Below are 15,785 nucleotides of genomic sequence, written 5' to 3'. Positions count from 1 at the left end.
CAACATTTTTTAAAAAATCGTGTGTATATGATATGATTCAACTAATATTTGTGGCCAAATGATTTCTGGAAGTCTTTCACAATGTAGCAGCTGAGAAGATTATGCTCAGTTTCAGTAAATGGAAGCTTTGGAAATTGTGGTTCCCCACGAGTGGCATCTGGGCCAATTAGACTGGGCACATGTTGGGCAACAATCTGAAATCTGATCATGCGTCACTTCTGTATGCCAATACCAATTTTTTTAAAAAAATATATATAACAGCTTCTTACAGGTCCTCCATTCAGTGTTATTCTATACAAACTATATTTGATCTTGGGTGACAACTCCCATCAACCCAGCCAGCAAAAGTTACCTTTGTAGTTACTTCCATGTTGATCTGCAGATTGTGTGGTACTGCTTCCGTTTTGCATAGTCCAGTTAAAAGATGGACGCATAAAGAAGGAAATTTTCAGTAAAGCGCTCTCTCCCTAACTTTGACTAACCTCTGCTTTTTCTTCTACCAGTTCATTCCCATCTCATTTTGCTGCCCATGTAAACCCAGCCCCAGATTCTAAGCAATTTCAACACTTTGTCTCAGTGGTAGTAGACCTGGGTTGCTCTTGGTTAACTAGTCAGAACATCCTGGGTGTCACAGTGCCTCTTGCTGACATGGAAAGAGCTCAGTCATCCTAGGTCAGGCTGGTTGGTGCTGAGCAGAAGTCTGTGCAGTCACCATTCTGCTGCGCCTGGCTACAATTTGTGCTAGCTCAACATAGCTTCCTGCAGATAAAGATGCCTGAAAGCATTCCGAGACTGTGATATGAAGCATTTAACGAAGCAAGTCTCATTTAACTCACTGACTTTTTTCCGAGGAAACTGGCTATTAGGTCCTGAGGTTCAAACAAGCCCAAAGGTTAAGAAAATGAACTTCCTATTTGTGTGCAGCCTTGTGGAACAAAAATTAAATATGGAATTAAAAGCTAAGTAAGCCAATGGGGTTTCCATGAATTGGTTTGGTGACACTTAGCCCTTTCCTTGGGAAACTACTGGACAAAACAAAGCTCCTTTAGGAGGTTTTGAATTAATCTTAAATCTTATTTATGTATTCTGTTCTTGAAATGAGAAAGAGACTAAGCAGAAACAGCATGCCTATTTGTAAATATGAGTTTAAAAGGGACTGTTTTCAACGAAAGCAGTGCCTAGTTTATGACCAAATTGTCATATCTAAAACTGAGTTCCCAGCATTGTTTCTCCTCTTTAATCTTGGCTACTATTCTTGAATTAAAGGGGGATTATGCAATTTCCCCTCCCAATCCCATCCCTGCATCCCGATTCCTGACTCTTGCCCATGCACGCATCTTCTCATGCTTAGAGCCATCACTTGATCCAAAACATAATGATGCATTTAGCATATGGACAAAAGTATTGACTCTGGTACTGAGATTGTAATTTCACACGCACACGTACAAGGAGGAAAAAAGATTAGAAGGAAATCTGAAAATGAGACAACACAAAGTTTTACAAAATAAGCCAACAAAGGAAGACCGTGCCACGCAACCTCAAAGGCAATTGCAAATCCATTTTAAAACTTAATTATGTAATAATTTTCTTTCTTTCTCTCTCCCATTCCCCCCCTCCCCCGGAAAGCAAGATATAGTTGTGAAGTTCAGATTTAACACAGAGGATGTTGTTTGTTAAACTGGAAACCAAGTGACAGGCCACTTATAACAGGAGGCCTGTTTCCGATCCTTTGAGTGAAATATGGTCATTATTTGTTGAGTGTCAGTTTCGGTTAGCTTTATTTAGTTTCAGGGAAGGAAGGCAGTGCCTTGATTTAGCAGAAGTAAAAGTTTTGGAATCTTCTTGTTCAGAATTTTACTTTTGATCTAAATTATATGCCTGCAAGATTGACCAATCATCCCCCCCACCCCCATGCTTAAAGAAATGCCATATTGCTTTGTATACAGAAAGTGGTTTTGCTTTCGAGTATCACGTGCTGCTAATTATGGCCTAGATTCTACTGGCTTTACCCATGCAATTAGTAGCTTTTGGCATGGAACTCAGATCTTCTGAAATTCATCCATGTGTTTCCAGAGAGAGGCACTGCTGAACATGTGGCAGGGGGACCGCATGGTGGGTTTTATTTTGGTCTATCAGCAATATACCAAATGCTGAATTTCATAGTTACCAGCACCTCTACCTGTCCCCGGCCTGCATGAAAGGCAGGAAAAATCGATTATTTTAAAACTTTGCAGGTTGATACTTGAATGCAGGGTGTGTTTCAGATTATTTTAAAAAAATACCAAGAACTTAATCACATCTCCATCATGGGTTGTGAAAACTAAAGAGATCCTGGTAGAATTGCAGGTAGTTTCTTCTCCGTCAGCAACCGAAGCCAAAGCCATTCACATGCGTTCATGCTGAACTATTGCTCCAGAGCTGAGCAGTTCCTCTAGGACATCATCCTTGTACCCCAGAGTATCCTTCAGAACATCCAATGTGTGCTGGCCAATGAGAGGAGGAGGTTTGGGCTCCGACACTTCAAACTGGCTGTACCTTACGGCTGGTCCTGTCCAAAACAAGAAAAAAGAAAACTGGAAAAGTTAAAAATGGTCATATGACTGGTTGCATTACTTTCAGGTCAATGAAATGTTTAAAAAAGATATTAAAGAAAAGGGTTATGTAGAAAAAGATTCAAAGTTCCAGACAGAAGTGATAAATAATGATTCTAAAATTCTGTCAAAAATGTACAAAATATTGTTGGAATGGAATATGAAAGATGAGGAAGTTAAATCGGTAATGGTACAATGGGCCAAAGATTTTGGTTATAATATACAGTTTGAGGATTGGGAAAAACGGTGGAAGGAGAACTTAAGATTCACTGCTTGTATGGCACTAAAAGAAAATGTTATGAAAATGTTTTACAGATGGTATATCACACTGGTAAAATTAGCAAAAATGTATAAGACGTGTAATAAATGTTGGAAATGTAAGGAAACAGAAGGAACGTTTTATCACATGTGGTGGGAATGTAAGAAAGTGAAGGGATTTTGGGAGATGATATACAATGAAATGAAAAAGATATTAAAATGTACATTTGCAAAGAAACCAGAGATATTTCTTTTAGGGATTACAGGAAAGGAAATAAGAAGAAAGGACTTTAAACTTTTCCAATATGCAGTTACAGCAGCAAGAATCCTATTGGCCCAGAATTGGAAACAAGAGGAAATACTGATGGTAGAAGAACGGAGACTGAAGCTGACAGACTATGCAGAACTAGACAGACTAACTGGGAAAATCAGATATCTTCGAGACCAAAAGTTCATCGAGGAGTGGGGGAAATTTGTTGAATATCTGAAAAGAACGTGTGATGTGCAAACAACGCTAGTGGGGTTCCAAGAAGCACTGTGAAAGTTGAGATATATTGTTTGAACAGAAATAGAAGTGGGAGGGAAGGTTAATGGCAATATAAACAGAAGAAATGCGTAACTGGGAGGCAAATATGGATGATTGGCAGAGAAGCTGAAGGAAGTCCAAATAGAGTTAAATTTGTGGAAATTCTGTCCCTCCTGAATGTGGATTACAAAATATTTGCAGATATTTTAGCAAGTAGATTTAAAAAAGTTTTAAATGAAGTAATTCATAAGGATCAGGCAGGCTTTCTCCCAGGTAGACATTTGTTTGCCAATACAAGGAACATCATTGATATTTTGGAACTTTTGCAAACAAATATCAATACAAAAGCTGTGTTATTTTTTATAGATGCGGAGAAGGCCTTTGATAATATTTCTTGGAAATTTATGAAGAAAAATCTGGAAGGAATGGGAGTGGGACGGGGTTTTGAAAATGGGATAGATGCAATTTATTCAGATCAAAAGGCTAAATTGATAGTTAACAATGTGATTACAGAAGAGTTCAAAATTGAAAAAGGAACACGACAAGGCTGTTCCATATCCCCTCTGTTATTTATTTCGGTCCTGGAGGTGCTCTTGAACATGATTAGAGGGGACCGGTTGGTTGAAGGAATTCAGGTCGGAGCGAAACAATATAAACTTAAAGCGTTTGCAGATGACCTAGTTTTGACTCTACAGAAGCCAGAATCTAGTACGAAAAAAATATTACAACTGATTCAAGAGTTTGGTCGGGTGGCGGGATTTAAATTAAACAAGCAGAAAACTAAGGTACTGGGAAAAAATTTGACAGTTACAGAGTCAGAACGGTTTCAGAAAGAGACAGAGTTAAACGTGGTTAAAAAAGTAAAGTACCTAGGGGTAAGCATAACAGCAAAAAATCTGAGTCTATTTAAGGATAATTATGAGAAATGCTGGTCAGAAATTAAGAGAGACTTAGAAAGTTGGACAAGACTGAAACTTTCCTTGTTAGGCCGAATTGCTGCTGTAAAGATGAATGTATTGCCAAAAATGCTGTTTTTGTTTCAAACATTACAGATTGTGGACAAAACAGAGTGCTTCCGGAAGTGGCAGAGAGACACTTCTAAATTTGTCTGGCAGGGCAAAAAGCCCAGAATTAAGTTTAAGATACTAACTGATGTGAAAGAAAGAGGGGGCTTTGCCCTGCGAGACTTAAGGCTGTATTATGAATCAGCAGCTTTCTGGTGGTTAAAAGACTGGCTGCTTCTTGAGGACACTGATGTATTAGATTTGGAAGGTTTTGACAATGCGTTTGGTTGGCATGCATACTTATGGTACGACAAGGTTAAGATTCACAAGGCTTTCAAGAATCATATTGTCAGAAAAGCAGTGTTTAATGTCTGGATAAAATACAAAGACTTATTGGAAAATAAAACTCCAAGGTGGCTTTCACCTTTGGAAGCTAAGGCCCGTAAAAGGCTCAATATGGAGGCCAAATGGCCAAAGTATTGGGAAATATTAGAAAAAGAAGGTGACAATTGGAAAATGCAGAGTCAGGAGAAAATGAAAGACAAAGTCCGAGACTGGTTACATTATGCTCAGATTAAAGAAGTTTTTAAACATATTAAAAAGCTAGGATTCCAGGTGGAAAAATCGAAGTTAGAAACGGAATTGTTAGAGCCTAAGACTAAGATACTCTCAAGAATGTATAACCTGCTGCTAAAATGGAACACACAAGATGAAACGGTTAAATCAGTTATGATAAAGTGGGCACAGGACATTGGGTATAATATTATGTTTGAGGACTGGGAAAGGTTGTGGACTACTGGGTTAAATTTCACTGCATGTAATGCTTTGAAAGAAAATGTAATGAAAATGATATATAGATGGTACATGACCCCAGTCAAACTTGCAAAAATATACCACTTGTCTGATAACAAATGTTGGAAGTGTAAGGAAAATGAAGGAACATTCTTTCACCTCTGGTGGACCTGCCCTAGAGTGAAGGCTTTCTGGGAAATGATATATAATGAGCTGAAAAAGGTATTTAAGTATACCTTCTCTAAGAAACCAGAGGCCTTCCTTTTGGGTATTGTCGGCCAAGGGGTGCTAAAGAAGGACCAAACATTTTTCATGTACGCAACAACAGCAGCAAGGATACTTGTCGCCAAGCATTGGAAAACCCAAGATCTACCCACATTGGAAGAATGGCAGATGCAACTGATAGACTACATGGAACTGGCCGAGATGACTGGCAGAATCCGAGATCTGGGAGAGGAGACAGTAGAAGAAGACTGGAAAAAAAATTAAGATTTATTTGCAAAAATATTGTAAATTGTATGAATGTTAAGCAGGATGCTTGACTATAAACAATTTGGCACCAGCAAAACAGATGAGGTGAATTATGAAGACAAATTAAATTTAAGAAAAAACAAATCTTTTTAGATAATTATTAGGCTAAGAGGGAAATAAAGGTATCTAAAATTTGAGATATAACATTGGAAAAATACACAGTTAGGATGGAGACAAGGTGATAAATTGCTGGTCTAAATTTTATAATTTGGAACGCAGGAGCGGGAGATGTGAGGAAGTCCAAAGGAGATAAGAAAAGATGTTATGATATGTAATATTTTTGTTTGTTTAATTATATTGTAATTAAAAAACCCTTAATAAAAATTATATATATATATATATAAAATTTGTGGAAATTCTGATATGATTGTTTATTTGTGTTGGAAAATTAATAAAATTATTATGAAAAAAAGGAAGTTAATAATGGTCACGGTTAGTTTTGTAAAGAATGCCATCCTGTACACAGAGAAGACACCCGCAAATATCACAGATTCTTGTGCCTTGAGAATGCTTTTCTCTTTCTCTCGACAAGATTTTCATGTGATTTGCATGGGTGAAACTACCAACGCAAGTCAAAAGCCAGAGATTTCACATTGCCCTTCATTATTTCAAAAGGCGCTACTTTCAGGTGCTGTTGTGTGATGAGACACTGAGTGATGTAGATGAAGGTTTGCATCAATCCAAAGAGGATGGAACCAATGGGAAGCTGAAACCACCCATCACAAAGTATGCTGCTTGGCTGACAGTTTCAACCAAACCAGCTATTATAAACAACTTGAAAAATAGCAAACCTTCCCCTTTTTTGTGGCAGAACATATAAATAAGTTTTTGAAGACAGCAATTTCTTAAGCAGGAGTCTGGTAAACAATGCTTCTTGATCATATGGATCAGTAGACAAAGATCTCGCTCTATGCCAGACTCATGAACTTGTGGAGCCACTGCTTCAGAGCTAGTTGATATGTCCTCATTCCAACCAGATATTTCCATCGAAGTTCAGAAAAGGAATTAAATCACATGAGTGCTGTGTGTGTTTTCACTGTTAAATGAAAAGCAGGCTTTGGTGACCACTTACTGAAATGCCCATATCCCTCTTCTGTATTTGCTCTACTGATACATATTATACAAATTACATTTCTTTTTATCAGCCCCCACAGAATATTTAAATCAGTCTAGGGATTTAGCAAACGAGGACTGCTAACAAAGTTGTTCAGTCCTGGCTATGTGGCTGTGGAAATAATTTTTTCAGGTTTTTATGTTTACAATTCCACTTCCATTATTCCATCACGAGTTCCAGAAGGACATTTTGTACACATATTATAAATCAGATTTGGTAAATGAAAAGGGGCTGTGCCTGTTCACAGATTCAGAGCATAACATGTTCAGAATATTCATTGAACAGACCATTCTCCTATGATGCAACCTTGAGATTGCAACTTGGATTGGAATATTATTTGTGCATTTATCAATTATTATTCATAATGTGTAGTGATGAAAAATTCCACAGGGCAAAAAATGAAAACTTCCATGAGTCAGAAATAAGGTTGCCACTGCAAAAAACCTGAAATCAGTTCATAGGGAAATCCTTTTTCTGTCAAGGGACGCACTAAAATGAATGGGAACTGCACAAGAGCACAGACAAGCTTGTATACATTTATTGTAAATATACAATTCACTGGTGTCTCTTCTTAAATTTGTTTTGGATTTGTTTGTGTGTTGTTGTTTTGAAGTTTTTTTAATAATAATAATAATAATAATAATAATAATAATAATAATAATAGTGTGTGCTGCCCTTGGCTCCTTTGGGAGGAAGATTGAGATACAAATTTAATTAACAAATACATTCCCGGGGAGGCAGATGTATGCTGATGTGAGTAAGACCATTTTTTGTTTCCTGTCTCATTTTCTATGCCCCCCCTCTCTGGAATGCCCCCACCTTCCATTGCTAAGCCTCCTTGATCTCAATGAGACCTAAGTGCTACTAACTTAGTCTGGATCCAGCCGAATGATCTACTCATAACTAAGCAGTGATTTGCATCCAGGGTGGCGCTGTGAGTTAAACCACAGAGCCTAGGGCTTGCCGATCAGAAGGTTGGCAGTTTGAATCCCCGCGACGGCGTGAGCTCCCGTTGCTCAGTCCCAGCTCCTGCCAACCTAGCAATTTGAAAGCACGTCAAAGTGCAAGTAGATAAATAGGTACCACTCCAGCGGGAAGGTAAACAGCGTTTCCATGTGCTGCTCTGATTTGCCAGAAGCGGCTTCGTCATGCTGGCCACATGACCCGGAAGCTGTATGCCGGCTCCCTCAGCCAGTAAAGCGAGATGAGAGCCGCAACCCCAGAGTCACCCGCGACTGAACCTAATGGTCAGGGGTCCCTTTACCCTTTACTTTTCTTGGCCTAAATCTCTGTCATCATAAATGTGTTAGGACTCTGTTGTTTTTTGCTGCAACAGGTTGTCATGACTACTTCTCTGGAAGCTGCATTTCACACTCCTCTCACGTTATGGCAGTTTAAAGAAATAAGTCTACTTACTAGCTCTTACTAAAATCACACACAAACCCACCAGAAGACTACATGTTGAACTAGTCAATTTGCAGTCCTTCAAACTGCTATCCTAAATGGTCAAAGACAACACTATTGAGATGGACTGTCATTTCAAGTCCCTTTCATTCAGAGCTGTTTGTAAATTCCTAATCTTTAGCTGACTGGCCTCCCCCCACCCCCAAGTCTTATATTAGTGACCCTCGATGCAAGATAAATTCTCACCTTGAGCATTGGTAAATGCCGGCATTCATTGTCTAAAGTGGCTGGGGCTTGCATTCTTAAATGCCACTACCAGTTTTGAAGTTTTAAGGAAACCATCTTGCAAATAAATGACCTCTGGAGATTAAACTGGTCAAATGAAAAGCAAACTAACAATGCATTTAAAGTGCATTTAGAAATATCACAGTTGTACCCAACCTTGGCAATAGTAAATAAGGATAATAATCAGCAAGGAAGTAGATCAGCCTTAATCAAAAGTTCCACAAGAGCAGCTTTGCTTTACATGCAAAAGGTTGGACTAGGCAGTTTTGAGAATGGGCTCCACCAGCTATTATTATTTTTGATGCAAGCAGGGGCAAGATTGCCCGGGGGGGGGGGGGTATTAAAGATTTCTTAATTTACAAAAGCATGTGCATTGTCTTTTTTCAGGCTGTGTTTTCTACAAATCAGTTTCATTTTTTGTGAGACATTAGTGTTGCATGCAATACAGAATTGGGAAGAAAAGAGGGGGAGTGGGGATGGTGTGGGCTCCACTCACTATTATTACTAGCATGTGAAAGTGAACTTCCACAAAAAAGCATTAAGTTTGTACTCGTGGTGTCACCTAGAGCTTTGATCATCCATTTATGGACCAGAGCACACAAGGAGGTTCTGCACAGACCTAAGATGGGTTGAATTAGTGACATCCTCACTGTTTCCCCAGCCCTAATTCATTTTATTTTCATTTAGAGAATTCATATACTGCTTTTCACTTCAGTGACGAATTAGCAAAGGGATTTACATATAAAATATAATACAATGCAATAAAATGCAATTACTTACAATCATAGAACTGTGGTCCAGGACCTCTTCTGAAGGCCGGCGGGGGGCGAAAGTCTTTGCTCCCCCCTGCCTGCCTTCCCGGGAGAGCGGAGAAACGCGCTGCGATTCTCCGCTATCCCGGACGGCTTTTGAAGGCAGGCGAAAGTCTTTGCTCCCCCCTGCTTGCCTTCCCGGGGGCTTTAAAATCGCCCCGGGACAGCGGAGAAGTCCTCCGCTGTCCCGGGGTGATTTTAAAATGCTGGCGGGCGGCAGCGCTGCCGCCCGCCAGCATTTTAAGATCGCCCGGGACAGCAGAGAAGTCTCCGCTGTCCCGGGAAGGCAGGCGGGGTGGAAGCAAAGACTTTCGCCCCCCGCCGGCCTTCAGAAGAGGTCGGGGGACAGACTGTCCCCGGACCTGGTCTGAAGGCGGTTTCCATAGGAACGCATTGATTGATTTTCAATGCATTCCTATGGGAAACTGTGCTTCGCAAGACGAAAAACCCGCAAGACGAAAAGACTTGCGGAACGAATTAATTTCGTCTTGCGAGGCACCACTGTAAAATTATTTATTATTATTATTATTATTATTATTATTATTATTATTATTATTATTCCTATGTATGTTGCCAATGCAACTCTCTAAAGGTGCCATACAAACTGAAGGCATGAAACAGAGAGGGAGGGAGGGAGTTTGGAAAATTAACTTGAAAAACTAACCTTGTACTACATATTTAGAATATTTTTTTCTGGAGAAAGCAGTGGGCATTCCACAAGAAAGACCTAAACACACATTCTGCTATATGTGAAGTCCTGTAAATCAATATTTATATTTTGACTTCTTTAGCAAGTTACTAAGCCACTTGCTCCAGATACTGTTTTATCACCAAGGTTTCACAAGGCGTCAGATGAACATTATATCAGTTATACGTATAGTACCAAATTGTCTCCGCCTTCCCTAGTACTTGAAATCCACATCATCATCATAAATTTTGTTTATTTGGCGCCTCTCTGCCATAACATCCCAGGCGCCAAACAAACCATAAAGTTAAGACACAAAACACATTAAAACATGAGATATAAAAGACAGATAGGACAGTGCAAGCATCTTTTTGCTGCGGGAAGTCCCAAGGGGATTAAAGACGTCTTTCTTTTTAAAAGGTTAAACAGTCCAGGGGTTTTTATGGTAGATTTCTGAGATGAAAGACAACAAGGGCAAAGGCAGGGACCTGGACCAACCTCAGTCCCAGCACCAAGAGCTGCCCCAAGTGTCCCGATGGCCTAGATTAATTCCAGTTGCCACACCTGTGCGCACACGCAGGAATAAAAGCACTGACCTTCCCAAGACAAAGAGTTAAAGCATTAAATTGTAAATAACGGACTTGTTGCAAACTGTTTTGAAAAATGATTATTCAGACTTTTACAATATATTATTTCAGTTCTGCATGTGATTTATTTAATTACTTCTGCCCCCAGCCTAGAACTTAGAAACGAGCAATTAAAGGGCAGCTTTCCCTTTCCCATGCAACAGTTCCGAGAGAAGGCTACTAGGTTGGCAACTGCTCAGTTTAGTATTCCCCCTGGATTTCCTTAAGGTTTCAGAGGTCTCAGAGGTTTTCTGCTTGACCCTCACTTTATAGGCATGGGTCCAAGCAGCTTCCCCCTTGCCCCACTCCTTCCCAAGGGAAAACCTGTTATTTAGCAATCAGAACAAATGGCAATCCAGGGGAAATCCTTAATAAAGGCATATTTTGAGAAAGGACTGGTGGCACATGGTCTGATCTTGCTGCCCTGGTGGTCATACTCTGCACTAGCTGCAGCTTCTGGACAGTCTTTGAACAGTAGCATCGTCGTCCTGAGCAGCTCAGCCACAGCAGATCTTGGTGGCGGGAGAGGCCAGCCAATCAGCCAAGTCTCGGGGGTCCTTGCCTGGAGGCAGAGTCTGTATGCAAGGTTCAGTCCAGTCCTAAGGACAGGAGTATTTCAGCTCACATAGTCAGATGGTCCAGGGGTCAAGAAAGCAGAGGGTCCAAGGTCAAGAGAAGCAAGAAGCAGCAAGGTCTGGTCAGGAACAACAAATGTTTCCAGCAACTGTCTGAGGCTGGAAGCCCTAAGCTGGAACCAGCTGGTTCACATCAGGAAGAAGAAGGCTGATCCGCAGCAGGTGCAGCCACTGCCTTCTGCTCCTTCAGGTTGCTGCTCAGCAGGTGAAGCTGATTCCTGGCCCATGACAGCTAGTGCCACACAGGACTAGCCTAAGACATGTTGACACTTGAAGCAAACCACAAAATGGTGCCCCCCCCCAATTAGGGAAGGGGTGGGTGAAGATCTACACTGAGAACAAGGATGGGAGGAGACCAGCAGCACCTCCTATTGGCCAAGGAGGAACACTAGGCTAGCAGATTTGGCCTCCAAGGACTGCACAGCACAAGACGAAGAAGAAGAAGAAGAAGAAGAAGAAGAAGAAGAAGAAGAAGGAGAAGAAGTGTCCCTTGGAGACAGGATCTGCTGTCCCTGGGGATCCTGCCGCCTGAGGCAGTGGGCCCTGGGTGGGATAAAACGCATCACAGCAGGCCAATCTTAAGGCTATTGGGTTATGGCTTACTGAAGTCAGGCTATCCTGGTTCAAGAATGGCTACAGCAGGTGAACCAGCCGAAAGCATGTCACCACTGATGCCACCTGGTCACTCAGTCATACACTGGCCATTGTGTTGAACCACCAAGAGATCAGGGAAAGCCAACAGGGTTGCACTCTCCATGTCTCACTCCTGATAAAGATCATCAGTCAAGGAGAGCAAGGCTATTGCATTGCGAAATCCAAGCTAGACTGAAGTGGGTATGGATAATCTGCCTTCTCCATGCATGTGCACAACTGGCAGACAGCCACCATCGTAATTGCCTTGCCCAGAAAATGTTGAGGATGGCGGCACACGACTTCCTCATTTGCACAGCACCCAATGCCAGTTTTGATACCTTGGTGCAATTCCCTCTTGCAGCTTGTGGTAGCTAGAGCGCTATCTGAGGCTGCTGCAATTCTGCTGCCTTCCATTCCAAGCAATCATCTGTTTTATTTTAATTTTAAATTCCTAAAAGAACAGTCAGCATTAGGATTTGGGCGGGAGAAAAGGGCAAATTCCACATTTGGACCCTATTCAGATGAATTTACAAACTGACAATGTGATCAATACCAACACAGTACGGAGGGCAAGCAATTGTGTTGGCTTTCCACTGTCTGTTGCCAATCCCTGTCATATGATATTCAGCTCATCTGAGGTTGGAAATATCAAAGCAGTATGGGACACTCAAGTCTCTTCAATCAAGCATCCTTTGGTTTAAATTGCACAAGTGTGCATGTGTGAGCACAACAGAGTGGCCCTCTTTCTGAAGTTCTTGTGGCTGTAAATATTACCAGAGGTTTTCATTCTATCCTGTGAAAGGCAAAAAAAGAAGAAGTCAGGAATCCTCTTTCTTCACCCATAAAAGCTACAGGAATATTGAGAAAGTGAAATGTAAGAACCAGACACACCCATGGAGAGGAATGAAGTATAAGGCTAGGAAGCTATCCAGAGAGGGAGAGAGACGGCGGGGGAGGGGGGACTCTGCATCCAAGAAAGAAGACAACTAAAAAGCTTGAGAGTATAAATTAGAATCAGATTAGAACCAGCTATGCATAAGCAATATTCCATCTCAAATGTGCACAGATCAGTTTCATTAATGCAATTCCCCATTCTCCTTGACTTTTTCCACCTCCTGATGCTTTGGACTACTTCCTTTTCCTTTTCTCCACCACCCCACTTTCACTGTGAAGTAAAGTGCTTTAACTTACTTGAGCTAGTAATTCTGAAGTTCTAATCGTAAGCAGCAGGTGCTTGGTTTAAAGAGAATTTTTCCATCATTGACTGTCTGGGAGCATCAGCAGCACCTCCCTCCCTCCCACACACCCCAGCACCTTTCATCCTTTGCCACTTGCACTTGTGGCTTTCACATTTGACTTGATGTTTCTTTCCAAGATGTGTCATTCCCCCCCCCCCCACCGCCTTGCTAATGCATCTTCCTTTTGTAAGATTGTCAGATTTGAGCCTTTCGCTTCTATACAAATCACAGCAAAAAATGGTTGGCATTTATTGCCTTCAAGGATGCTACAGACCTCATTTACTTCAACTATCAATAAAAGGCCACTATGATGTGATATGACAAGACAGAAGTACTGTTTTGGGGGGACAGGAGGCGGGCAGGTGTGGAGGATTCCCTGGTCCTGAATGGGGTAACTGTGCCCCTGAAGGACCAGGTGCGCAGCCTGGGAGTCATTTTGGACTCACAGCTGTCCATGGAGGCACAGGTCAAATCTGTATCCAGGGCAGCTATTTACCAGCTCCATCTGGTACGTAGGCTGAGACCCTATCTGCCTGCAGACTGTCTCGCCAGAGTGGTGCATGCTCTGGTTATCTCCCACTTGGACTACTGCAATGCGCTCTACGTGGGGCTACCTTTGAAGGTGACCCGGAAACTCCAACTAATCCAGAATGCGGCAGCTAGACTGGTGACTGGGAGCGGCCGCCGAGACCATATAACACCGGTCTTGAAAGACCTACATTGGCTCCCAGTACGTTTCCGAGCACAATTCAAAGTGTTGGTGTTGACCTTTAAAGCCCTAAATGGCCTCGGTCCAGTATATCTGAAGGAGCGTCTCCTCCCCCATCGTTCTGCCCGGACACTGAGGTCCAGCTCCGAGAGCCTTCTGGCGGTTCCCTCACTGCGAGAGGCCAAGTTACAGGGAACCAGGCAGAGGGCCTTCTCGGTAGTGGCGCCCACCCTGTGGAACGCCCTCCCATCAGATGTCAAAGCGATAAACAACTACCTGACATTCAGAAGACATCTGAAGGCAGCCCTGTTCAGGGAAGTTTTTAATATGTGACATTTTAGTGTATTTTTCATCTTTGTTGGAAGCCGCCCAGAGTGGCTGGGGAAACCCAGCCAGATGGGCGGGGTACAAATAATTTATTATTATTATTATTATTATTATTATTATTATTATTATTATTATCACACACTGGAGTAAAATACTCGCTAATAATAATTTTTTATTTGTACCCTCCCCTCCCCGGTGTACCCCAGTGTTAAATTCACCACCCTCTACACAACATGTTTTTTGCTATGTGGTTTTGCTTCGGGTCCAGCCCAGTGTCAGTCAAGGATGTGCAGTGCAGGTGAGGAAACCCATCTCCAGCAACAGCAGGACTCAATAGAGCAGCACAGCCGCTGCCTCATCCACAGTCCTGCTGCTTAGGGTGGGAAGACCATTTTGCAGTACTAGCTCCCAGGCAGCAGAGGCACAGATCAGGTCTGTTGTCATCAGATGACAGCTCTGCATCCAGGTGATTAAATGCTGCCTCCCCATCCTGTTTCTGGGGTTTCCATTCGTTACCAATGACAAGGATCCTCCCACGTTATCTTCCATCTGCCTGCCATTTGCGGGGCTGCACTGGGGTGCTCTTCACTAGTAGGGTTTCCCGGCTGGTAGTCTTTTTCTTTCTTTGGCGATCTCTCGTAGCCGAGTAAGATTGTCTTCCATAAACACGGTTTTAACAATGCGTAAGTGACTGTGGAGGCCAATTCTGGATCCACACGTCCTTCCACAGTGGGGACATTAGTTTCTGGGCAGGAGTTGATCACGGTGTGGATTTGCCAAGCGTGCCTTCCTCTTAGCATGTTTTGTGTCCTGAGTTCGAGTGTCTTCAAAGCCCATGACACCTTTGGTAAAGGCTGTTCTCCAACTGGAGCACTTGCAGGCTTGTGTTTCCTAGTAGTCAGTGTTTATACTACATTTTTTTAAGATTTGCCTTGAGACAGTCTTCAAACCTCTTTTGTTGACTACCAACATTACGCTTTCCATTTTTAAGTTTGGAATAGAGTAGTTGCTTTGGAAGATGATCACCAGGCATCCGCACAACATGACCAGGCCCAATGAAGTTGATGTTGAAGAATCATTGCTCCAACACTGGTGATCTTTGCTTCTTCCAGTACACTGACATTAGTTCGCCTGTCTTCCCAAGTGATGTTAAAAAATTTTAGAGACACCAAAAATGATGAAATTTTTCGAGGGGTTGGAGATGGCATTTATAAGTGGTCCATGTTTCACAAGCATATAATACTATACTACTACTACTACTACTACTACTACTAATAATTTATTTATACCCCGCCCTCCCCAGCCAAGGCCGGGCTCAGAGCAGCTTACAAGCAATAATAAAAACAAGATGAATGATTACAACTTAAAAACAAAAATAAAATACATTAAAATAATGGAACATTAAAATATTAAAATGTAGCCTCATCGCAGGAGGAGAAGGAAAAGAAAAAAGAGAGGGAGGGAGGAAATCAAAATGGCTCCAAGCCAAAGGCCAGGCGGAACAACTCTGTCTTACAGGCCCTGCGGAAAGAAATCAGATCCTGCAGGGCCCTGGTCTCATGAGGAAGAGCGTTCCACCAGCCCGGAGCCAGAGTTGAAAAGGCCCTGGCTCTGG

At 41.9% G+C, this 15,785-nt stretch overlaps 1 protein-coding gene across 4 annotated transcripts in view; it reads right to left on the bottom strand.

The window, feature by feature from the left end:
* Positions 1–246: 246 nt before the first annotated feature.
* Positions 247–15,785, bottom strand: part of SUGCT (succinyl-CoA:glutarate-CoA transferase) — a 312,430-nt gene continuing 296,891 nt past the window's right edge. For all 4 annotated transcript variants that reach the window (XM_083706370.1, XM_083706374.1, XM_083706367.1 and 1 more), the window contains exon 14: positions 247–2,548. In XM_083706370.1, coding sequence (XP_083562496.1) covers positions 2,385–2,548 — 164 coding nt within the window. In that variant the 3' untranslated portion in view covers positions 247–2,384. The remainder of the gene's footprint in view (positions 2,549–15,785) is intronic.

This window comes from Podarcis gaigeae (genome assembly GCF_964106915.1).
Source record: "Podarcis gaigeae genome assembly, chromosome: 12".
In the NCBI taxonomy this organism is placed as follows: Eukaryota; Metazoa; Chordata; class Lepidosauria; order Squamata; family Lacertidae; genus Podarcis; species Podarcis gaigeae.
This window is presented reverse-complemented; position numbering and strand designations above follow the sequence as displayed.